Genomic DNA, 24,704 nt, shown 5'->3' with positions numbered 1-24,704 from the left:
CAACATTTTTATGTCTATTTCAGTGGGGCCTTTATCTTAATAGTGAAAATGTGGATAGTTAAAGTTCTATTTCTAACGAGTAAAGACACTAGAAAGTTAATTCTGTTTGTTGTGGATTTTGACACCATTATTTGACACCAGTGTTATCATCAAAAAAACAATGCACCAATGCATTTTCCTTTCTTACTTGGTGATCCTGGCATTGAAAGAGCATGCCAAGGCTCACTTGCTTATTTATCTCATATGTGTATTTACTTATTTAATATTCTAAAAATGCTTAAAAGGTGCCTATCCATGTATTTTAGATGTTTTTGACGTAACTTAAAAAAATACAACTTAAATGCACCAGTTTCCCTCCCTAACCATCAGTTCTTCACCCTTCTAATTCTCTGTATGCCTCACTCTTCCTATTTTCAGATCTATCCAAAAAAATTGATATTTCCAATGTCCAGTTTGGATTATTTTGAACTATGGTATGGAGTAAATTTCAAATTTGGTAAGCCTTTATAAGGGATGCTCTGCCATTGGTGCCCATTTCCTTTATACCAGAGGGGCTCAGCTCGAGCATTTCTGCTGATTGCAATATGGCAGTAGGGTATGGGGAGTGAGATTATCTTTTAGCTATGTAATTCCTAAGTAATTTTAGAGCTATAATAGACAGAGCCAGGGCCTTAAACTTCACCTGGAAATCTACAACCAGACAGTGCATATTATGGAGTACAAGTTTTTAGTTTGCTCTTGATAGCTGTTCCACTTTCCAAGTAGCCTTCTGTTTGTATCCAAGATTCAAGACTGAATGGGTTTAAGCAGTAGAGTGCATTCCATTACTCTAATCTTGAGGTGATAAGCTGTGGACGCTATTTATAAGGACACTATCCAAAAGGAATGGTATCCAGATTCTAGGGATGTAAATTATGAGATAAAGCTGGGAATCTGAGAATCTAGCTAGATGTCTTTTCTGTAAAGCTGGTCAGTAAATGTTGGATGCAGGCATTTAGTCAAAAGGACAGATACGACTTCTGCCATATCCACGAGGTGCTTCTCTCAAATCTCAGTCTTAAAAGAAAACATTAAGATGCATATTGTTAGCATACAGAAGGCACGCTGACCTTTTTGAGTGTGATCTTATTGAGGATTCACATGTTCCAATTATTGTATATAACGTTATAAGTCTCATTCCCTCTATTGGCTTTGGTTTTCCTCCTGCTTCTTTATTATATTCTTACCTAGTGTTTTTTAAGGACATAATTTTTATTCTCCGAGAATAGAAATCCAATTGGGTGGTATCTTATTAGGAGAAAAAGGGTTATCTGAAGACAAAATTCCAACAGGACTCCCAATTCAACCTCCTTAGAGTTCAAAATGATCTGTCTTAAGGTTTTCCATTGCTTATACTTTCTTACTAGTTTTTGGTCATGACTAATCATTTTGAATTGGTTCATCATTCTGTGAACTTCACCTTCCATAAAGGACAGTATTTGTAGCCAGTGGAGGTGGGTGTGTAACTGCTACTAAGTATCTGGCATGTGCTCTTTTATACGGCTTTGCCCTCAGAAGGTGAAATAACTGAAAAGTGTCACCTATTTTACACTGAGGATCTAAGACCCCAAAATGAGACTCCTGTCAGAATTATATGTACAGAGGAGCAGAAATTCAGATGGATAACACTCTTACGAGCAGGAATCCTTTTTTGGTATTCTTTCAAGGGCACTTAGTATTCAGATTAAAAGTGCGCTGTTTGAAATGTTTCAGTTGGGTTATGCTAGTGCTCAGAGGTGACCCTAGCAGAGTGCGGGGCCCAGGGCAAATCAGCCCGTTGTGGGGCTCCACGCCCGCTCCCATCCCATGGGCCCTGGACCCGAAGAAGCTGCCACCAATATTGGCGGCAGCAGCAGGGAGAGGGGTTGCGAGTGGCTGGATGCAGAGCCACTGCTCTGTGCTGCTGCTGCTGCTCCACCCCACTCCGTGGGGGCCTCCCAAAGCACAGGGCCTGGGGCAGTCGCCCCAATTTGCACCCCCCAGGAATAGCTCTGTCAGTGCTCCTGCTGGGGCCCAAGCTGGAGGTTTCTGACTAGAGGGTCTTGCTTCTCAACTCAGGGTCAGACTGGTCATCATATTTGGGGTCAGGAAGGAATTTTACCCCATGGTCAGATTGATATGGCCTGTGAGGGTTTTGGCCTTTGTCTGTAGCGGGGTATTAACCTTTTCTAGAAGCAGAACATTGACTGCACGCCTGCTTTACCTGTGTCAGATTAGGGTGTTATGTGTTGTGTTATGTCAGCGTTGACAGTAGTCTTACAAAGAGTTTAGATTATTGATTGTATAGGATAGTCGATATCCTATACAATTGATATTGTATTGTATCCTGCCTCAGGCAGGAGGTTGGACTAGATGACCTCTGGAGGTCCCTTCCTACACTACTTCTCTCTGACCTCTATGTTTTCTATTGCTGAAAGTATTTTTTTTTTTTTTTTTTAAGATTACTTTTCTCTAACAGATACTTGGTTGAATAGCATTGATATGTAGTATTTTGGATCCTGGACATTTTGATTTCAGTTTTTGTCTTGAGAGTCCAAATTAATTATGTTCTTTGACATTTTTGGGATGCTGAGGCAAGAAGTTACAAAGCATTTTCTTTCTGCTTTAGAGGACAATCACAATTTCCTTACAATGTCAGAGTGTCAGTACATAATCAAGCATGAACTTGAAAATTTGAGAGCCAAAGATGAAAAAATGATCCCTGGTTATCCTCAGGCAAAGCTATATCCAGGAAAATCAATTGGTAAGTAATGTCATTTTATAATCTCTTTATCTGCTTTGTCATAATATTTGTGAAAAATCAGGAATTGTGAAACCATGAACATGCAAAATAAAGGGAACTTTCAGTTTCCTGTGGCTGTGAGTGAAAACTTCTCCAATACTATTAACTTATTTTAAAGAAATGAAGCTTATTTTTTAAAAACCTTATTGGTGATCTGCTCAAAAGACAAACGGATACTTTAAAACCACATGACACAGTTGAGGAAACTGCTTTTCTTAATATATTCCCTGTGTATTTAAATTAAGTAAGGAATTTATTAGTAATATGCATGTATATGAAAATCTATCTGAAGATTGAATCAAGAAAATTCAGAATCTTATGGCCATAACAAAATCTTTGTTTACTAGGCCTAAACTTTTTTCTTTTGCCTCACTTTCTGTTTTTGTTCTCCCACATGCCTTTTTACAGGTTTTCCTAATTATTTCTTGACTTTTATATGTATTGTGATTGATATTATCTGAACAATAATGCTGAAGAACTCCAGAATTCCAAATGTTAGTGATAAAGAACATTATTTGATGCAATAATTTTCCCATATTTATTATTTTCTGTAATCGGTTAAATCGTATCTAGATTTCTCTGTCAGTTAAGAATATTTAAGGTTATGACTCTGGAATTTTGTTATTATGCTCTTTTCAACTGTGTATAACATGTATACATTTTGATAACTGCCATTCATTATTTTCTACCTTTGGTATCCAGAATGTTGGGAAACTCTTTTTATCACATTAGAGAAAAAATCAAGAGAGATGAAATGACATCTGTTTGTATGATACAATACTCATGTTAGTGATGAAATACTCATTCTGTGTGGCTAGATTATAACATCTTTTTTAAAGCAGATTTTAAACAATAAACTAATTATTGATCTCGGGAATAGATTTTATCTTGCTTTTGGAGAGGTCTTGCAGTGAACCTTCTTATTTGATGTGATTCAGATTAGATGATACATTTGGATTGTTGCCTTTATAGAGATGACAAAAACAGCATTCATATTTACATAGCTATTAATATAGCATTGTGGAGAAATAAAATTTGGTTTCACTTACAATTCTCCAAGTAATTCTTGAAAGTTTACTTTTCTTCCTATAACTTCTGTTTTGTGGGAGAAGGGAGCAGTGAGGTATTTTTAGGAAAACTGGAACTGGACCATTGGCACAGATGCTTCAGTTCCTGATAACACTGCTTTGATATCTGTGAATCATGATATTTACATTGTTTTTATATGTCTGTGTTAATTGTCTAAAGAATAGAAATGTTTCTGACTTTCAGTTACTTGAATGATAGATGCCCCCCTGATGTATATCCTAAGTTAGAGCAATAAAATGAATTTTGCTCGGAGCAGCTATTGTATAGATCTAGGTATATGTACCACATATAGTTATTTGTCATGTATGTGATAATTTGCAGAGCTGTATAATAAATTTAAGATGTGCCTTTTACTGCCTCATTCTCCCCTTGTTTTTAATCCATTTTCCCTGGCACAGTCTAAATTTCTAGTCCCTGCGCAGCTTCTATTAACAAATATATAGCAAATGGTACTTGCTTTCTGTTTATAAAATGTAAAAAAGCAAAAATGTTATGAAATGAGATGACTTTTATAGCAGAAACAATATTCATGTGTTGATAATTTAAAAAGAAATATATGGTAATTGTTTAAGACTACTTTAAGACATGTAACAATAGATTTAATTTTACTATTCCTTTTAGTTTGAATTGAAACAATACTTACTATTAAGGTATAATTTAAAATGTTCATAGTTTGTGGTGTTCATGAAAACCCTGTAGACCAGGAATAAAGCCTGATCTACGTGACTTGGTTTTACTGGCAGAACTTAGTAAGTCCACACTCAGAGCTCCTGTGTGGCAGTGGAGCACCTTTCTTCTGACAGAGCAACACCCATTTTGTGAGGAATGGTAGGCTTTTGCTTAGGGGTACACCAATAGAGATTTTGGGGGCTGATACCGATAGCCGATTTTTAAGGAAGTATATTGGTCGATACCAATCTGATTTCCGATACAGGTGCATGCAGCTGGTAAGTCCTGTTCTGGTGGAAAGGGAAGGAAGGGGCATGGGGGGCAAGACCCCTGCAGTGAGGGAGGGAGTAGGGCGGGGCAGGGGCTGGTGCAGGGCATGGGACAGAGCTGCGGCTTGTCTGGGGGGGGTGCAGGGTGGGGGGCAGCTCCTGCCAATGCATGTACCATGGAAGGCGTGGGGGGGCATGTGCCTCCCGGATCTGCATGGGGCAGGGTGGGCTGCAGCTGTGGGCTGGGGCCAGGGCTAGGGCAGTGTGGGGCTCTTCCTGGCAGGGGCTGGGCTGGGCTGTGCTTGGGGCAGACGGTGGCAGTGCTGGGAGGGGAGCTACGGTGGGGGGGGCTGTAGCCCCCTCCCCCCCTGCCCCGCAGCCCCAACTCCCAGCACTGCTTGCTCCGAGTGCTTCCTTGGCCCAACCCCCACCTCCTCCCCCCCCTGTGCTGGGAAGAGCCACGGCTCTGTTCCCCACTCCGGCTGGGCAGCGCCTGTCCCAGCCCCTGGCCCACTCCCTCCCTCACTGTGGGGGGCATTGGTTTGCAGCCCCATGCCTCTTCCCTTCCCCCTTGTCTTCCACCACAACAGACTTACCAGCTGCATGCAGCTCTCCAAACTGCTGGGCTGTACTTCTCACTGAGTGCGTGCATGCATGGGCATTTATTAGGCAAATTATTGGCCACACAAAGCCGATTTCTGATGCAATCAGTTTTCTTCATATCGGTGCCAGTCCAATATTGGACCAATGTATCCGTGTGCCTCTACTTTTGTTACTACTTGGAATTTTCCATAAAACCCAGGTAGGTGTGTCTGTGCTATCTGTTGAAAGCTGGTCTCTTAACAGCTGGTGCCTGTTAGGGTGTGTTTGTGTGCCCTCTGGTACAGCTGTTGTGGGTGAGCTGTGCGTCTTCTGCTAGCCCTGCATTGGTAGGGGCGTGCTTTGATAGCCTACTTGTGGCAGCAGCTGTTTGCCAACAGAAAGCTTGTAGTGCAGACAAACCCTAAGCAATCTGTAATTTTAGCTGTTCCATTCTGGTACAGTAGCAGGTTTGTCAATATTTCCCGACATGGGTGTATTTCAGTTTTGATCTGCTGTTCAAGCCTTACTTGAATAAAATGCTGGTTTGTGGATACCAACAGACTCTTCTTCTCTCATAGACGGCAATTGAGCCCAGGTCTTTGGAGTGCCATTTTCACATTTGTGCTTTCACTCCCTACATTATATAATATATTATTAAATTAGCATGTAAGGATGTGAATATTGAGGGATTACATTGTAAATTAGATTGGAGTTTTTCTCTTTCAAAGGAAATTTAAATTTGCTAGCTATAATGTAATCCAATGCAAGCACCAACTTTAATGTGACTTTGCAGGAGCAATAGATGCATGTTTTTTCCTTTTCTTTTCAGTGAGAAGATTGTTGACCAATGGCATCCTAATTCAATTTTTTCCACTTCATGATAAAGAAGAATTGAAGAAGCTCCGGCACATTTGGTATAGCCGAGTCAAAATTAGTTTTCAGCCATTAGGTATGTTAGTATTTCTTTCATTGAGGGCGGGCGGGGGGAAAGCCTTGATACCAGAAATGGTTCCAATGTTGACGAGCTTTTGGAAAGCTAGCTGCCTTAGCAGAGTCTTCAGACCCTTGTCTCTCAATGGGCGATTCTCTTGAGACTCTTAGTTAATGGGGTTGTATGGTACTAAGTTAAGGGAGGTGGGACTTGCTTGACCAGGACAGCAGAGCCTGAAGCTATTGAAGACTGAAGGTTCTCTTGTTTGTATTTCACTTTACTTGTTTTTTCCTTTTAAAAAAGCCCTAGCATAGTAAATGTAGAGAAAAATGCATTTAATGACATGCTAAAGTTGGACTGTGAAGTATTTTAAGTAAGAAAATGCAAGAGAAAACATCTGCATTTGAGTAATAACAAGGCATTTTTTCCAGTGTGAGGAGAAAGTAAGGGAAAGAAACTTTCTTATCATAAAAAAAAAAGAGTACTTTTTGAATAACTGGCTTACCAAAATAGGTGTGGATGGAAACATAATATCTTACTGTGACTTTTGGTAAAATTTTGTTGTGTAGTCTTCCTGTCAGCATGATATATGAACACCTTGTTCTAAATTATTTTTTTGTTTTTCAGTAGATGTTGTTAAATATCTTTCCCTAGGAAAACATGGTGTGATATGAATTGACAGTGTATATAACCATGTATTTATTAAAAGATCAAATTGTAATTCATACGCTCTACGAGAAGGGAGTCAAGGAAGCTGCATATTTAATTCTTGGATTTAAAAATGTTTATTTACTTTTTTAAATGATGTACTGTGTGCATTTTTAAAATTCATTTAACTTGCAGTAAAATAATATTAAAATAGCCTATAATATTACATTACATAATTTGAATAATACTGTAGTGGTTTAACACAAGTGAACTTTGGGTTTGTAGACTCGTATGATAAAGAAGACTTCCTGGGTTACCATACCCTGTCGCCTGATATTGTTGGCAGCTACATTTTCTAAGCCTTTTCATAGACTGATTAAGTGCCAACTTAAAATTAGGTTGGCTTTTTGCCAACAATTGTCGCAGAGCACTGAGGTGCCCTGCTCCTGAAGAGGGTAAACTGCTAGGGAAAGAGCCCTAGCAGTGAACAAGGAGCCCAGCTGTTGGTTGCCAGGGCGACTGGAGCTAGTGAGAGATCACACCTGCCAGCGGTCAGCTGACTGAAAGAGGCAGGGCTTGGCTCCCTTATAAACCCTGGGGGCTGAGGCCAGAGGCAGTTCCCTGCCAACAGCCAAGGGGGAAGGAGCTCTGTCATGGAAGAGAGGAGAAGCCTGATGCAGGAGCAGCGTCTGACACTGCTTCGAGATGAAGTATCCCTGGTAGGCTTGAACTTGGTTAGAGCCAGGCAGCTTCAGTTTATGTTATAGCCAAGGGGCTTGCATTTGTGTTGCTGTTTGTCACCGGTGGTTTGGGTGAGGCTACTAGGGGTTGGAGGAGGCCTCATAGGGGATCCACAGCAGTGTGGGGACCCCAGTGCCAGTGAGGGCGCAGCATTCGGGGTGCACTGACCCCAGTCCCAGAGAGGGGCAGTTGAGAAGCCCCAGAAAGGGGGTGTTGCTGAGAAGCCCCAGTGCAGGTGTGGTGAGCCCCGGAGGAGGGGGGGCAGCCTTGTTGAGGAGCCCCGGAGGAGGGGGGCAGCCTTGCTGAGGAGCCCCGGAGGAGGGGGCGGAGAGAGACGGGGCCGCGGAGAGCCCGAGCGCCAGAGAGAGGGTGTAGACCTGGACCGAAGAACGTCTATTCCAGCTGCAAGGCTTGGGGCATGGTAAAGGGGTGGTTGGAGCCACGCATAGCCCTGAAGCACCTATTGCCGAGCGGGACCCACAAGGGGTCCGGGAGTCCACGGGGCAGATATTACAGCAACCCGTGTCCAAGAGGATGTAAGGCAGCCTCCATACATTTAATCTCCATCAAAGACGTGGTAGGCGAGGAGTGAGGGTGCCCTTTGGGCCATCTTGGCATGGGAAGGGGGCCTTGAGGAGATCACGGCCCTTCTGCAGGACCCCGCGCCGTGACAAATTGGAATATTTTTCTCACACCTGGTGCAGTGAGGTCTGGAACCTTTCTTTTAAATACAGTTTAAATTAATTTGTGGCCAGTTTATACCCATTTGGTCTTATGCTAGCATTGTCTTTTAAATTAAATAGTTCTTCTCTCTCTGTTTGCCCTTTTACAAAATAGTTAGATCCTTACTCAGTTTTCATTTTCCTAGGCTGAACAAGTCAAGCTCTCTTAGTATTCTCTCTTACAATAGGTTCCCAATTCTGTGCTTTTCCCTACTAGCCCTTCTGTGCACCTGTTCAGTATGAGTGTGTCATTTTTGAACATGTGACCAGTCTTCCAGATAAAGTCTTACTAGTGTCTTGTACAAAGGCATTACTGCTTCTGTCAGTCTCATTAAGCCTTGAAAGTATTAATATTCATATATACTATATGGCCAGGGATAGAAATTACACATAAATTGATATAAACTATCAGAAACTGGTTCAGATCTGTAACTCAGCAAAAATTCAATGCACTTAAACGGCTTTCAAAATGGTTGAAGCCAGTTTAAAATAAATCTGAATGGATCTAGTGTCAGACTTAACTGATTTAAGTTAAATTGGTTTATTGAACTATTGTCTCAGATCCCCTTCAGATTCAAGTTTAACTCACAGTCCCCCAGCATCCCAGGGTGCTTTGCACCACTCCTGCAAACTCCCCCCTTCCCCCTTGCAGGGTGAGTGGACTAGCCTTGGCCAAAGCTGTTTGCTTCAGCTGAGCAGGGAGGTGTTCTCTAGCATCCCCCAGCTTCTGGTCTGGGCTGCTGCAGGTGCATGGCTACATTTGCAGAATCAAAAGTGAATGTCTGTTTGTTTGTTTATCTATTTAATCTACACAGCTTGGACTAACCCATGAAAACTGAATTGATTCATCCTTGAGCTTTTTGTCTGTCTGTATTTAGCCTGTTATATTTGAGGTTCTAACAGAAACTGTAGAGACTTTAATAACAGAAATTCTCATGGCAATAAGAATTCTCATAGCTATGCTGTGAGATTGTTTGGGACATTTCTGGGGTTTTTTGGTACTCTCTGCGCTTTTGTTCTCCTGCTTTGTTCTCTAGTTTATTTTTCTGTTTATAAGTTATTTTGTTCTTTTACTGTAAACTGTCCTGAGCCTTTATTGCAGGGGTGGGCAAGATATGGCCCACCAGGCCATTTTATCAGGCCCACAGGGCCCCTAAAGAATTTAGTAAATGAATATTTTTGTTTCTGGCTGCCTGTCAGAGATGACAGGAGCCAGAGGCAGCAGGACCTAGGGGGAGCTGGCAGGACTGAGCAACCCAGCCCTACCCCACGCCCAGCTATTTCCTTGTCTTCCTACCCCTGCACTGCCCCAGCACCACATGGCTCCTGGCTGCATCGCTGGACCATGGGAGCACAGGGCTGTGCCGGTACCCTTTCTGTGTGTGTGGGGGGGGGGGGAGGGGCAGTGTGTGTGTGTGTGTGTGTGTGTGTGTGTGTGTGTGTGTGTGTTCCTAGGGTGAGTCTCACATGCACACCCCACCATACACATGTACCCACACACCCCTTTTACTGCCCTGTACGCAGACCCCCCCACCGTCTCTCACACCCCAGCCACGCTCCTCCCCCCCACAGTCCCCCACAAACCCTATACCCATCCACACACACACCCACACCTCTCACACCTATCCACCCCCCACAGACACGCTCACACCCTCCCCTACAGACCCACACACCCTCAGCCCCCCACAAATCTATACCCACCCTCCCATACTCCCCCTCCACACTATAAAAGAGTAAGACTTCATTTTAAGCTATTATATACAACCGCTTTGATGTTACACTACACAAATGCATGTAAACCAGGAGAAAAATATTTTTTTTAATCAATTAATGAATGTTGTAGATAATCATTTTAGAATATAATTTGGTATTTTTCTGGTTCCAAGATGGCAAAACCCCTTGCTGAAAGGACTATTTCCAGGGGTAAGGGGAGGGACTTGTGGTGGACTAGGTCAGGAGCTAGGGGGCAGGACTTCCAGTCACAAGATGGTGGCCAGGGGGTGGGGCACCTGTCGAGGGGTGGGGCTACCCATGCGGCCCTCGACAGCTTGCCAAATCTTGGTAAGTGGCCTTCCATCCGAAATAGTTGCCCGCCTCTGTTTTATTGGGAAGGGTGACATGTAAATCTAATAGAAAAACAAATAAATAACATTCCAGTACGGACTTAAATTAAAAAAAAAAATGGGACAAGTCTTTGTGCAAGTTAAAACAAACATTTGGGGCCAGTGAAGCCTTCTGGCATGCTGGCAAAGTACATTTCAGGCCATGTCTACACTACATTTGACAGTGTGTGCTGGTAAAACTAGGCTACTTTTAATCAAGCTACCTAATAGCAGTGAAGCTGCAGTGGCACTGACAGAGTAGGTTAGTTACTTGAATAAGTAACTATGCTGCCATGGTTTCGCTGCTCTTGATATCTGAGTTTGCGAAGTAAGCCTAGCTCCGTTAGGTGTACACATGCTTCAGCCATTCAAGAGATTTCAGTGAAGACATGCTTTTGGTTTTTCATAGTCTGAGCAGACCTCTAGTTCAAGCCCAGTTCACCAAAATCTTTTAGGGCTAGAACAGATCTTTCTAACTGGGAAGACTTTCAAGACTGGGACAAGCTCCTGAATGTAGTCTCTGTATCAGCCATTGCTCTGTGGTAGACCATTCTGTCATTGTCATCCCTTAAAGACAGCATATGTGTGAAGTACCTATGCTATTGTATTGTGTTACACTTAATTTTCAAATCTTTACAGTTGACTAACTACGTAATCTTAATATTACATTAGTATAGCATTTTGCATTACATCTTACTTTACTTGAAGCTAGTATTTTATTTCTACTAGATATTTAATACCATGGCTATAGACACTAAGACAAGTTGTTCTAATAGTTTTCCTTCCATTTGATTTTTTTTTTCACTCAAATAGGCTTTTTGGTGCTATTAAAGTTGGAGGAAGAAATAGAAAAAAGTTATGTCTGTCTCCTATATTTAGAAAACTGAGCCATGGTCTTTATATGAGTTTATTTAAATTTTTATTGATACCCATGTTAAAAATTGTTGACTGTAATCAAGTAAGAGGTTTGTAAATGGATAAACTGTTTAATCTTGGTAATCCCTGACAGGCAGTCATATCTTCAGAACACTAAAACATAGCAATCAGTTGTTTGTGTCCTTCAGATAGCTTCTAAAGCAATAGAAGTTAATAGGGAACTATACGCATAGTTAAAAAAACAAAGAAAACCCCAAAAATTCTTTTTTCATTTCCCTTGGGTAATTTTTTCTGTCTTTCTCTCCACAGATGAAATACGCTGCTACTTTGGTGAAACAATTGCTCTCTATTTTGGTTTCTTAGAGTATTTCACATTTGCTTTGGTTCCTATGGCTCTCATTGGGATTCCTTATTATGTGTTTGCATGGGAAGACTATGATAAGTACGTGATGTTTGCCTCATTCAATCTGCTTTGGTCTACGGTGATTCTTGAAATTTGGAAGCGCTGCTGTGCCAGAATGACATATAGATGGGGAACACTGTTGATGAAACGGCAGTTTGAGGAACCAAGGCCAGGATTCCATGGGGCCCTGGGTATCAATCCTGTCACTGGCAAGGAAGAGCCAGTATACTCAAGTATTAAAAAGCAGCTACGAATTTATCTGGTGTCTTTGCCATTTGTATGCCTTTGCCTCTACCTCTCACTCTATGTCATGATGATTTACTTTGATATGGAACAATTGGCACTGGATTATCATGAGGAGAATGAGACTTCCTTTAGCAACTTAATGCTTTTTGTGCCTAGCATCATCTATGCAGTTGTGATTGAAATTATGAACCGCATCTATCGGTACGCTGCTGAATTCTTAACCTCATGGGGTAAGACTCTTCTTTTTCTTTTGTCAGAAAGTAATAATCCCAAACGTTTAGGAATTATTTATAAATAAATCTCTTAGAAACATTAAATGTTATGCTCATAACAGTTTGAAAAAAATCCACTGTTTGCTTGTTCGGAATATGTTCTTATGAGTTCTTGTTGAATGGCATAAGTATACAACAGATGTTTAAGAGTGGGGTTGGTCAACCTGCAGCTTGGTTGCCACAGGTGGCATGAGGAGCCTTTATGTGGCACTTGGTAGATCGGGGAGGGGACAGACAGCACAGCAGCCAGCCAATAGGGCAGGAAGGAGAAAACAAAGCAACAAAGTAGGCGGGGGGAGCACAGGGAAGGAAGCAGAAAGTAGAGCAGCACATCAGGCAGAGAGCATAGGGCTGAGAGCAGAAAGCAGAGTAGCAGATGGCAGGAGAAGGGGATCGGAGTGGCACTTTTGGAGGCGCAGGGTTAATTTGTGGTACTGCTGTCAAAAGATTAGCCCCCATTATTTCAGGGAATTCTTGAAGCAAACTTTTACTAGTAGTATAGTAAAACAAAAGAGTTTAACTGTCCAGTGTTTTAGTTTTCTAATTGCAGTAGTCTGACAGTGATGCTATAGGGATTTGATGAGTGATATGGCCCTTAGGAGGAAACAAGCAGGAATATGGAAATATAGATAATGACAATTAAAAAACCTCCAAAAAACAAAACCTAAAACAGCATCCTGTTCTGGAATTTTAAAAAAAACCTCATTTACAAGATTCCATGCATTTTTATCAAGAGGTAGCAGGAAAGATAATGTCTGACTGTTCCTATGACTTATTTTTAATGAACTGGATGTGATATTTTGTGGTCCAGACTGCAATATTGTGAAGCGTGGTTTCAAAATATATTTTCCAGTTTGAACTTTTATCACTTTTGTGGACAAGGGCATACACATTTGGACTGATTTGAGTAATGGTCAGATAAGTTGTTTCTATAGCTCAATGCAATATATGATTTAACACAGTAAAATCAAAATTAACAAGGCTGGGACCCTGAGAACCAGTCTCAGGAAGATTAACTGAAGAGGAGAGCAGTTTAGCCAGTAGACTAAACAGATTTCAGTAATGCATGCTAACACCTTTTGCACAGTATTAATATTACTGGACACCAGCAACAAAAAAGCAAACAATTTCTTAATATGGATATGTTTGGGATCAGCATATGCTCAACATTCAAAAATTTGTTTTTCTAAAAATAATTTTTAAGTTTCTATTTTGTCTTCAGTTGTCTATCTTGTTTTATTTCTGTCATTAAATTGTGGGGAACAGATATTGCAGGGTGCCAGTGACTACAGGTTTTTCTGTTCTAATTATGGAGGGTTAAGATACAAGCCCAATACATTTTGCATGCAACTCCTTAACTAAATATTAACAAAGCTAGGAGCTACTTTTGATACCAAGTGTCTTCTCCAAGTTCAGAACACATATATGCTTTGTAATCCTAATAAACCTCTTCAGTCCTTTTGGCTTGTACAGGTTTAGACTTTGAGTGGTTGTAGATAGTTTGATTGAGAATGCAGGTATGTCTGACCATGCTGAACTAAGAAGTCTTTTTACATCTTAACCTGTGAAATTAGAGATTGTGAGGCCATAGTGTTTTGAGTAAAGTAAAATCTGCACAAGCCAAAAGGATTGAAGAGGATCGTTAGGATCACAAAGCATATATGTTTTTTGAACTTGGAGAAGACACTTGGTATCAAAAGTAACTCCTAGCTTTGTTAATATTTAATTGAAGAGTTGCAGGTGAAATGTAGTTTCAGAACAGCAGTCTCTGAATATTCAGCATATGCTGATCCCAAACATATCCATATCAAGATACTGTTTGCTTTTGTGTTGCTGCTGTCTGGTAGTATTAAGTTCTGTGCAAAGGGGGTTAGCATGCATTACTGAAATCTGTTTAGTCTATTGTCTAAGCTGCTCTCCTCTTCGGTTAATCTTCCTGAGATTGGTTCTCGGGGTCCCAGCCTTGTTAATTTTGATTTTGCTATGTTAAATCATATACTGCTTTGAGCTATAGAAACAACTTATCTGACCATTACTCAAATCAGTCCAAAAGTGTATGCCCTTGTCCGCAAAAGTGATAAAGTTCAAAATGGAAAATATATTTTGAAACAACACTTCACAAAATTTCAATCTGGACCACAAAATATCACACCCAATTTGAGCGATGTGTTGGGGAGGCACATTTCCCCCTCAAGACTTCTGCGATAACGGTGGGGCATGGGACTGCCATCTAGCCAATCAGGGTCCAGCAGCAGTGGGGGTTGTGTCTGCAGTGCAATTTCTGTGCCAGTGGTGGGGTGTGGGGCAGCAGCCTGGCTGGACCCAAAGCCTGGTGGCAGAGGCACCAACAGCACAGAGTTGTGTCCCCCTACTGTCAGCTCTTATGCATCACCTATGAGGATAAGAAAGTATGATAATTACAGGGTGATTCATGTTTTAGAACCCTTTCGGTAACTTTGGAGAGCATTCCTTAGATGACAGGCTTGGCTTCCTGCATTTCTTTTAGAGTAAAACCCTGCTGTCCAGTCGCCCTGAGTGTTTTTTTCCATGTTTCTCAACTGTGTTGACACAACTAGCCCAGCAGTGTGACACCATTAAGTACTTTTCATTCAGGCAGCTGTGCTCACAGTTTGATGTGTTGTGATTACATTTAAATAGATGTTTAAGTATATTAGTCTAAGGCTGCTTGCAGATGTTAACAAACAAACAAGAAAACCCTGTACTTTACTGGAAGAAGCAGAGTGTTAGTTGGGTGTGGCTCGCACAATGTCTGTATAGATCAAGTGCTTTACTGGGGCTTTTTGCACTCTTATCTAATAGCTGAATGAATTGGCTTTAGCTAAAAGCGCCAAAAAGCCCTACTGAGGTGCCTGATCTATATAGATGCTGCAGAGCCAGGTTAAACTAATGTACTGCTTCTTCTGATTAAAGCACAGGGTTTTGGGTTTTGTTTTGGTTTGTTTGTTTGTTTGTTTGTTTTAAACATCTACAAGCAGTTTAAATGTCTAAACCAGTGATTCTCAACCAGGGTGACATGCCAGCTGTTGAAGAGTACTGGAAGACCACTTGTTGCCTGTTATCAGCAGGGATAATTTTGGAGTGGTTTTGCTCCTGTGTAAATAACTTTTTCAGTGTATCAGCTGCTTGTGTGGAGCAACAACTTCATCTCCCTTTTTTGGAACTGCTCTAAGTGAACATTTGTCTGTGAACTGACTCCTTAGTTTGAACCAGCTTGTTGGCTGATCAGATTGTTTCCTGTCCTTGTTTTCAGCAAGGTTTTGGTGAGAAGTTCATTGAGATTTAAGGCATACTCTGATGTAATGTCCAGGAAAGCTTTGAGTCATGGTTCTTTCTGTGACGATTCAGAAAAATGCTGAGTTTTTTGTTGGCATTTGTGTGTGTGGTATAGATGGAAACTGTGGCACTTGAGTTTAAGTTTTCATTGTGTGCGGTATTGAACCATCTCTCTCATAAGTATTCAGGACTTCTATTAGATGACTGATGTCCTGGTCCTGTACTGTCAGACATGATTTCCATGTAAATGCTTGGCAGTGATGCTGGGAAGAAGTCATTCTCAGTGTAGATAGATGTAGAGCACCAGCACTTAACCACAAGTACTATGTGGTTTCGGGCTCAAATCTACTTGTTACGTTTTAGCCAGGTTATGATTGCTGTGTGTCAGATTGTATGTGTTTTACTCTTCTGAAGGATTAAATAGGTGGCTAGGCAGTTTCTACTAATTTTTCCCAGGTTCTTCAGGAATTTGCAGATTTGTTGTCAAGTTCATAGGTTTGCCTGTTTCAGTTTCCCTTTATATTTCCTTTGCATTGAAAGGCTGGAAGTTGTTTTTGTTTTCAGGTATGTATTATTTGGTTTGCTGCCGTGTCGTCTTTGCTCCTTCCAATATTTTTTTTGTCCTCTTTTCTATATCAGTTTGGCATTCATTTTGTTCGGAGAAATGCAGGAATGGTCTGGTACTAACAGCTGCCAAATTTTCTGATCCGTTCTTAGGCTTCTCAGGTGTATCTTTGTGAATTCAGTTTTTCAATGGCCTGTTCCTACTTTCCTTTTTGGAAGGAATCCAGCTTCTAAAAGATGTTGTGATACCTGGATTGATCAGTTGTGATAACTGTTTGTATTATTTGAGGAGTTCTGCATATTTTTTATCCAGGTGTGGGGGTCTTAATTTCATAACTCCTTCTTGGAATTGGCTTGGGGGCAGTTTGAGAAATGGCTTTGCATGCAAATGTCTGCACTGAAAAGGATACAAAAGATACCATGGTTTGCGAATAGTGCAGGTGTGAGTTTTTTTCCCTGTTGATTCCAGGAGGGTTGTTGTTTGTGTTCGTAGTAGATATAGCTACACGTTCTTCAGTAAGGATCAGGTGATGTGATATAGCTCATAAAATTTCCACTATTGATGGCAGGGTGTGAAAACGTAGGAGAAATATTTGGAGTGGACTAGGTTGCTGCTGCAGTGGAACATTTGCTGCTGTGAAATTATTGACCCTTACAATATATCAGGGATCTGAATTAGATGGGAGTGGTTCTGCATTAGAAAGATCTACTTTAATGTAAGTGTCATAGCTCACTCTTAAGAGAGTAGATCATAAGGCCACTTGATGTTAAGGCAGCTGGCAGGATGGGAGTCAACATGTTGTTTAGAGGGCAGGACTGAGAGAATGAGGTGTTTTAGTTGCTGAGAGGCCATCAATATTTAGCTAAAGGTTTTTTTTAGATTGGTCCAATTCCAAGATATTGTTAAGATAATTGAGCTAATTTAGAAGTCTGTGTTGGCCAGATCTGAAAGATTTGACTTGCTAGCTGCAGCTTTTGTTTCCTCTTCCAAATCAACTACTTTTGCATAATCAAAACTTGACTGCATTATTTCCCATTGAAAATATGGACAAAAATCTTCTTCTTAAAAAAAAAAAAAAAAAAAAGCATTTATCATGTGACTGATAGTACAGAAAAAGCATAATAAAGGGTAAAAATAATTGGTCTACATGCATATGTTTTCCATTACCTAAACATTAACCTTGACTTAAAAGTTTTCATGATTTCTGTTCATCCTTCTTACCTCCATCTCTGGATTGGAGTGCTTTGCAACTGCCTGCTCTTAGTGTCTTCCATGCTTGATGCTGGCATTAGTCAGCCACCCATGTTTTCCCCCAGCGGAGTAACATTTTTAAGACTGTAGTATTCTCTTGGCTGCAAGAATATACTACAGCTTGGGTAGTATAGTGCTTGGGTGCAGGTGTGGGAAAACCAACTTTACTAGTCTAGTTGGGGCATTCCCAATGAATAGCTTCCTCCATTGTTTATTCAAGGAGTACTGTTGTTCTCATGGCCTCCTACTTATCTTTGCTGTTTTTTCATTTCTTAACTCTCTGCAGTCTGGCAGGATAATGTTAAACAGGTAAAATTCAGTGCATATATTTATTTAAAAAAAATATATATCTCCTTCATTCTCTACAGGAAAAAAACCCATATATTTAATGCTGATAAGTGGTACAGAAGAAAAATATTTCTATCTGCTTTTTCACAGTCTGGGTTACATGCATCTTCCTTCAGAATTTATTTGACAGTTACTGCATTGCCAAAATATATTTAAAAAAAATAAATATCATTTGTACAATGATAGAATACACCTAATACATTCTGAATTCCTTCCAAAGGGGGATCAATCTGGTCAGTCTCCTAGAAAGATTTTCCCAGGCTTGCTTGTTTATCTTACGGTAAACTTTAGTATTAAGCAGTTCCAAAGTGTTGGCCTTCTGTAAGATAAAGCCCTTAAGGCTAGGGACCGAAGTTGCACATAAACTGGTTTAAGTGATTAGAAACTGGTTTAAACTTGTAACAGAACAGAATTTCAGTGCACATAAACCAGTTTCAAAATGGCTGAAACCAGTTTGAGATAAATCTGGCTGAATGTAGCATCAGACTTAACCGATTGAGGTCAAACTGGTTTGTGGAACTTCTATCCTAGACCCCTTCCTGGTTTAAGTTAAATCGGAGTCCCCCAGCATCTTGGTATGCTCTGCAGCCCTGGGCTGGGCTGTGATGTCTACTCCAGCAGATCAGGGCTGGCTGCGTTCCTCTGCTTTCTAGACAGAGCAGGGGTGGGCAGACGCCAGCCCCCCTAAGGTGAAGCGGGCAGGGGAGGGGTTTATTCTCCCCTCTCTCCCCTGTCCCACCAGCATGGACCTCATCTGGGGTCTGTCAGGCAGGGGTGCAGCAGCCCTGTCGGGCATTTCGCCCTGCTTGAGCAGCAGGGGTCATGGCCAGCCCTGGCAGCAACAGCCTCAAACTAATGGGGGACAGAGGAGGGTTTAATTCCCCCCCCCCCCCCAAACGCTTCCCTGTCCCACTGGCATGCCAGGGTCTGCCTGGCTAGGGTGGAGCAGCCAATGTCAGGTGCCGTCGCCCCCCCCCCGGCTGCAGCGGCAGAGGTGGGGGCATGGCCAGACACTGGCCAGCATGCCTCCCTGAGGTGAAGGGGGCAGTAAGGAGGTTTATTCTTCCATCCATCCACTCTTCTCCTGGGGAACTGCAGCTGGGTCTGCCGGTCCCGGCAGCTGCTTCTGCTGTTTGCCCCTGGCCAGATGGACCCCGGCTGGGATTCCCTGCGGGTAGAGGGGAGGGAGGAATAAATCCCCTCCCTGCCCCCTTCACCTCGGGGGCATGCTGGCCGGCATCTGGCCATACCCCTGCCCCTGCTGCTGGACTGGTGAGGGGGGAGGGACCCTGATGAGCCAACAACCCCTGTCATGGTGTCCTGGGGAGTGCAAGTCTCTTCCAGGGGAGAGGGGGTGGGGCTGCCCTGCAGGTGGAAGCAGGGTGTGCAGAGTTGCTGCAGCCTGCGTGGGACAAATGGCAGTGGTGCTAGGGGGGCTTGGGGCGTTAAGGCAACCCCAAAATTCAGCTTAGCCCCTGTAGCCATCCCTTCAAGCTCTGCTGCTGCCGTATGCCCTGCTCAGGCTGCAGCAGCTCTGCCAACCCTGCTTCTGCCTGCAGTGGAGTCCCCCCACCAGTTCAGGGGCAGAGGTGTGGCCAGACACCAGTTTGTCATGGCCCCCTGAGGTGAAGGGGACAGGGAGGGGGTTTATTTCCCCCCCTCCCTCTTTTCTTCCCCTGGGGAACCCTAGTTGGGGTCTGCCTGGCAGGGTACAAGTGGCGGAGGTGGCAGCCAGGGGCTGGCAGACCCTGGCTGTAGTCCCCTGAGGGGAAAGGGGGTAGAGGGGGGAATAAATCCCCTCCCTGCCCCCTTTGCTTCAGGGGGGCCATGCCAGCTGGCATCTAGCCATGCACCCACCCCTGCTACAGGAGCAGTGACAGGGGAGTGACCCTGACAGGGGCTTCTGTATCCTGGCCAGACAGACCCTGGCTTAGGGCCATGCTGGTGGGATAGGGGAGGGCATGAGGAATTAAACTCGCCTCCGTCCCCTTTTTGTTTGAGGCTGCTGCTGGGGCTTGATGTGCCGCCTGCCGCTCCAGTGACGAGGTGAGGCAGAGTGCTTGACAGGGGCTGCTCTGCTCTGGCCAGGCAAACCTTGCTGGCTGGGGTCCTCTGGTGGGAGAGGAGAGGGAGTGGGAAATAAATCCCCTTCTTTGCTTGCTTTGCCTCAGGGGCCCGTGCCAGGATGGTGTCTGGCCACACCCCTACTACTGCAACAGTGAGGCGGGGGGACCCTGGTATGGGCTGCTCTGCCTTGGCCAGGAAGACCCCAGCTGGGGTCTGTGCTGGTGGGACAGGGGAGGGAGGGGGAATTAAACCCCTCTCTGTTTCCCCTTTCACTTGAGGCTGCTGCCAGGGCTGGCCATGTGCTCTGCCGCATGAGTGGCAAGGGGGGAGTGTGGGAAATGCCTGGCAGGGGCTGCTTTCCCCTTCCCCCTCCAGGCACACCCGACTGGGGACCGTGCAGGTCAGGATGGGGGTTTAAACCCCTCCTTAATCATATTCAGCCTTCCGGGGCCTGGCCAACCCCTGCCCCCCCAGCTCAGTTTTTCTGCAGCTGAGGGCTTGCTCTAGCACCTCCTGGCTTCTGGCCTGAACCACCACAGGCATGTGCCTGCATTTCTGGAATAAAAAATGAATGTCTGTTCACTTGCTTGCCAGTTCAATCTATGCAGGTTAGACTAACCTGCAGAGATTGAATTGATACAGGCTCAAGCTTTTTGAATGTCTGTACATAGCATAGAAGTGTACCCTGCCTTTTGTTTCAAAACTCGGGGTCTGTTGTTTTCAATGAAACATCTTTTTTTTCCCATTAGGGACTGATTTTTACAGCATTGAAAACACCATGTAAACATTTATTATTACATTATGTAGGTACCTGACCCTTCACTTATACTTCAGGTCTCTGTAATTCTTGGTGTATTTATTTTTATGGGTTTAAATACACAGAAGAATGTGCTGGGCTTTGGGGATCCTTGCCATAATCTAAAAGTATAAGTACAATACAAAAATAATTACAAAACTAAAATAACAAGTATTCCCTACATGTCCCAAAGCATCAAGAACATTACAAGCCATATAAAAATCTCCCCTTTCCTCCTGTTCCCCAAAGAAATTCTTCCAGCTACCTAAGCCCTCACAAAGACTAAAAATATTAGAGTTGAGTCATCTTTTGATAAGGAAAATCCATTTTATGTCTCATAATTAAAACTACTGAGTCTGTCATTTAGAAAACAAACATTTTAATTTCTGATTTCCTTAAACCTTCAGATGATTCATACATGACCAGTCTTTTTATTTGGAAGTGAAGTTCTATTCTGAAAAGTAAGGATTTGCAAATATCACCCTTGTGATCTTAACTGTTGCTTAAATAGGAACTGTGAAGTTGAAGATACTGAAAACATGCATTAATAAAATAGTTTAACCCTCCTCCCCACAAACAAGCAAACAAAAACCCCTCAAAACAAGCCTCCCCCACCAACAACCAGGAACTTATGAGAGGTTAGGCAGTATCAGAATCCTAAAGCCTGAATCACTTGAAGTACTAATCTACAATGGCAGATATGGTTTGTACTTTTAGTATTGTTAGGGTAGGGAGAAAGCATGGACTTTGGAGCAGCTTCAGAAGAGGATGGTCAGCTGTTCCTCAGGGTTCAGCAGCTGTTACACTGTTGTGAATGAACCTATAACCATATATATGTACCATATACAACACTGGCTATAAAACATTAGTATTGTTTTTCTAACTTTAGCCCTGTTTCATCCAGGGTTACATTTGGGGTGAGTTAGCTTCCTTGGGCTGTAAACAGATAACTCTGACTGTGGACTGTGTGTGCTGGGTTTTGACTTGGATCAAAACAGCTGTTTACACACACAGCCCTTCCAAGTTGCTTTGCTACTCTTCTGCTGATACATGATGCTGAAGAGGGCACAGCCTGACAGAATTGTCCCTGGAATGAACCACAATTAAGGTAAATGAGCCTTGGTCAGCTTACAGACATACAGAGCATTGTCCCAAGGAAAAAGTGTTAGCATATTTTATTCAACATGTTTTACAGTTACTTGATGTGGAAAGTGGGTGTGGAATTCAGGGACAACAGGCTTTCTCTCAGGAGAAATAAGGTGTCTGTTTATAGCTTTGTATTTCTATAGGATCATGCGCCCATGAAGGTTGCGGCATAACAGCTACTGTGCACTCCTGAGCATCATATCGCGACCTCTTCTAAAGCCACTCCAAGTGTACATTTGACTAGGTCCTTTCTAGTCGTAGGGCCTGATCCAAAGCCCATGGGAATCCATTGGAGGTCTGTCCATTGACTTTCATGGGGTATAAATTAGATTCAATGTTGTTTGTTTCAATTTTGCTTTACTTCCCACACCATGTATTTTTCTACTTGATTTCAATGGGTGTAGAATCAGAACCCCAGTATTTAATAACATTTTCATACTATATATGATTATAAAATTGCTCTTCTACAAAGAGAAATGTTTTAGATGCAAATACCCTTTTTTAAACCATACTAATGTTTTATAGCCAGTTTTTTTTTTTAGTGTTACAGATGAGATTAATTGAGGATAAGTTAACCATTGAGGCAGTAACAGCACAGTTCAGACTTTTTCCTGTTGGATGTTGTTTAAATATTTCCCTCTCAGCTGGGGAGTTGTTTCTTGTTTACTCTTGTGATGGCATAAATTGTATCTACTGTATTTGGTTTGTACTGCTTATCGGTTAATCATTATGTTAATATTTCAGAGAATCACAGATTGGAATCCTCTCATCAGAATCATTTAATTCTGAAAGTCCTTGTGGTAAGTATGTTAAATATAAGCAGTTTTCATTTTCTAATAAGGACAGAGTATGTTGTTGTGTCTTTAAAAGTTCCTTTCCTCAGTGGCTAACTGATATTGAGGATGTGTCAGCTTTCCCACGTAGACATTTTTACTTTCAAGATTCCAGATGCATTGTTTGCTTTCATTTTTCTTCAAGGGGTACTTTCTTAACTGGAAGTTGTCATGGTTTTTAAAAGATGACATTTTCAATTTACTTACCAGAAACTTCTGTCTTCACTTTCACTTATCTATTAATATTCCCAGATACAGTACTTGGTTTTTAGATCCAAATTGTACAAATAGTTGAACATACATTATCATATTCACATGAACAAACACAGGAGAACAGTTATGCATGTGTATAAGTGTTTGCAGGTTCAGGCTATTATAGCATGTGCTGAACTGTTTACTGTGCAACTGGCAGTAAGTTGTGTATAGATGTTTGCTTGCTTTTTTACGTATATCTCCTAGTACAGCATGAATTAGAAGGAAATACACTACATAATTAGAATCATAAATATAAGATATTTAGCATAGGACTGTGGTCAAGGTTGGCTAATTTTTTGTAACTTATGCTACTGTATTCCTTTTGCAAATAACTCTAATACCATCTTTCCAAATGTATTCACTAATGCCTACTTTTTGAAAAAAAATTGGAAAGCATTATTTCAAAAAGTGATCTGTCTAATACAGCTGTTATAATATTAAGCGCCAGATCCAAGACTACACCTTAGCTATCAGCCATGGCTTTGCTGTCTTTCAAACATTTTTCTAAATATTTCCTTTAAGTTGGCACATTCCATACTTGATTTCAGCCCAGATGGAATTGCACATCAAAATCAGAAATAAATCCATTTAGCCATATTGGTTTTTAAATATTAATTTAAAATAGAACCCTTCTTGTTTTCAGAGACAATTGAGTATCTGTCTTCTGAAAAGCATGCCTGGTTAATATGTTCAAGTTGGACACCCAAAAACTGAGATATCCCAAATCTTATTTTGAAAATATAATTTTTAAACTCCTTTTATTACTAAACAGCTTTTCTGTTCCTGCTGGTTATTCTTCTTGAGGTCATCATCCTCCACTTTGTTGTAATCCTATCTTCAAATGAATGCCATTGCAGCTTCTTATAATTTTATAATCACCAGGAACAGATAAGTATGTAAACAAGTTCAATTTTATACCTCCAGTGATTAAAAAAGGAGAAACATATTGCAAACAAACATTTCCTTAATGAAATGTTTTTCCACGAGTCACCAACTAATATTTATAAATGGATTTTTCACTTTCCTAACTGAATTAAAAATGTTAATTATAGGCTTATGTGGTGTGCATTAGAGGGGTTTTTATTTATTTATTTTTAGTAACTGGATTTTGCTAACTTATAGGAGTTCTTTCTGTATATTTCTGGTAAATCACTCCCAAAGTACAGTTTGTTTGTTTTTTTTGTTGAGCTTGTTCTTGTAATGGTACTTTATGCAGCAGTAGAGGGTAGGTGCTCTTGGTGCGACATGGCAATAGAACATTAGATTCTGTTTGCAGAACATCTCCTGTTATCTTGTTAGAAATTAAAAATCGCTGGAAATTAAAACATGGGAGACCTCAGAAAACCTGCTGATTTGGTAAATGAAAAATATGCTTTCCAAAACCATTGACTGTCTAATTGTTCATAACCAAACTTACATAGATAAATTTTACTTCTATGCATGATTACATAACATTTTAGGGCACATTATTTGCAAAATAAGCTAAATAGTGAATATTGTTTATGGAGCCTTCAAGTTTATTCTCCTAATTTGCAGACTTCGCAGATGGCAAAGGTAATGATAGATTTGTATTAACAAATGCAGAGGAGGGATTGAAGCTGAGAGGTGGAATGAATAGAACTCCCATTTTTCCAAAACCTTGCCGCATTGATAGAGAATAGACTTGTGATCAGCTGGGCAGTCTACATAGAGTTGTATTTAGGTGTGATGTTTACGTGTGATACCTAGATACAACTCTTAGTGGACTATCCAGGTAGTCATGAACCAAAAAATTAATC

General features: G+C 41.6%; 1 protein-coding gene across 4 annotated transcripts in view; it reads left to right on the top strand.

The window, feature by feature from the left end:
* Window positions 1-24,704, top strand: part of ANO10 (anoctamin 10) — a 249,542-nt gene that overhangs the window by 7,422 nt on the left and 217,416 nt on the right. For all 4 annotated transcript variants that reach the window (XR_009462580.1, XM_006276151.4, XM_006276150.4 and 1 more), the window contains exons 5-8: window positions 2,648-2,782; window positions 6,260-6,379; window positions 11,760-12,329; window positions 22,583-22,638. Coding sequence is in view for 3 of the 4 variants with exons in the window: in XM_006276151.4 (XP_006276213.2) it covers window positions 2,648-2,782; window positions 6,260-6,379; window positions 11,760-12,329; window positions 22,583-22,638 (881 nt within the window). In the remaining variant the exon portion in view is untranslated. The remainder of the gene's footprint in view (window positions 1-2,647; window positions 2,783-6,259; window positions 6,380-11,759; window positions 12,330-22,582; window positions 22,639-24,704) is intronic.

Source organism: Alligator mississippiensis, chromosome 5, assembly GCF_030867095.1.
Source record: "Alligator mississippiensis isolate rAllMis1 chromosome 5, rAllMis1, whole genome shotgun sequence".
Classification (NCBI taxonomy): Eukaryota; Metazoa; Chordata; order Crocodylia; family Alligatoridae; genus Alligator; species Alligator mississippiensis.
Note: the sequence above shows the minus strand (reverse complement) of the source record. Positions and strands in the feature narration are given on the sequence as shown.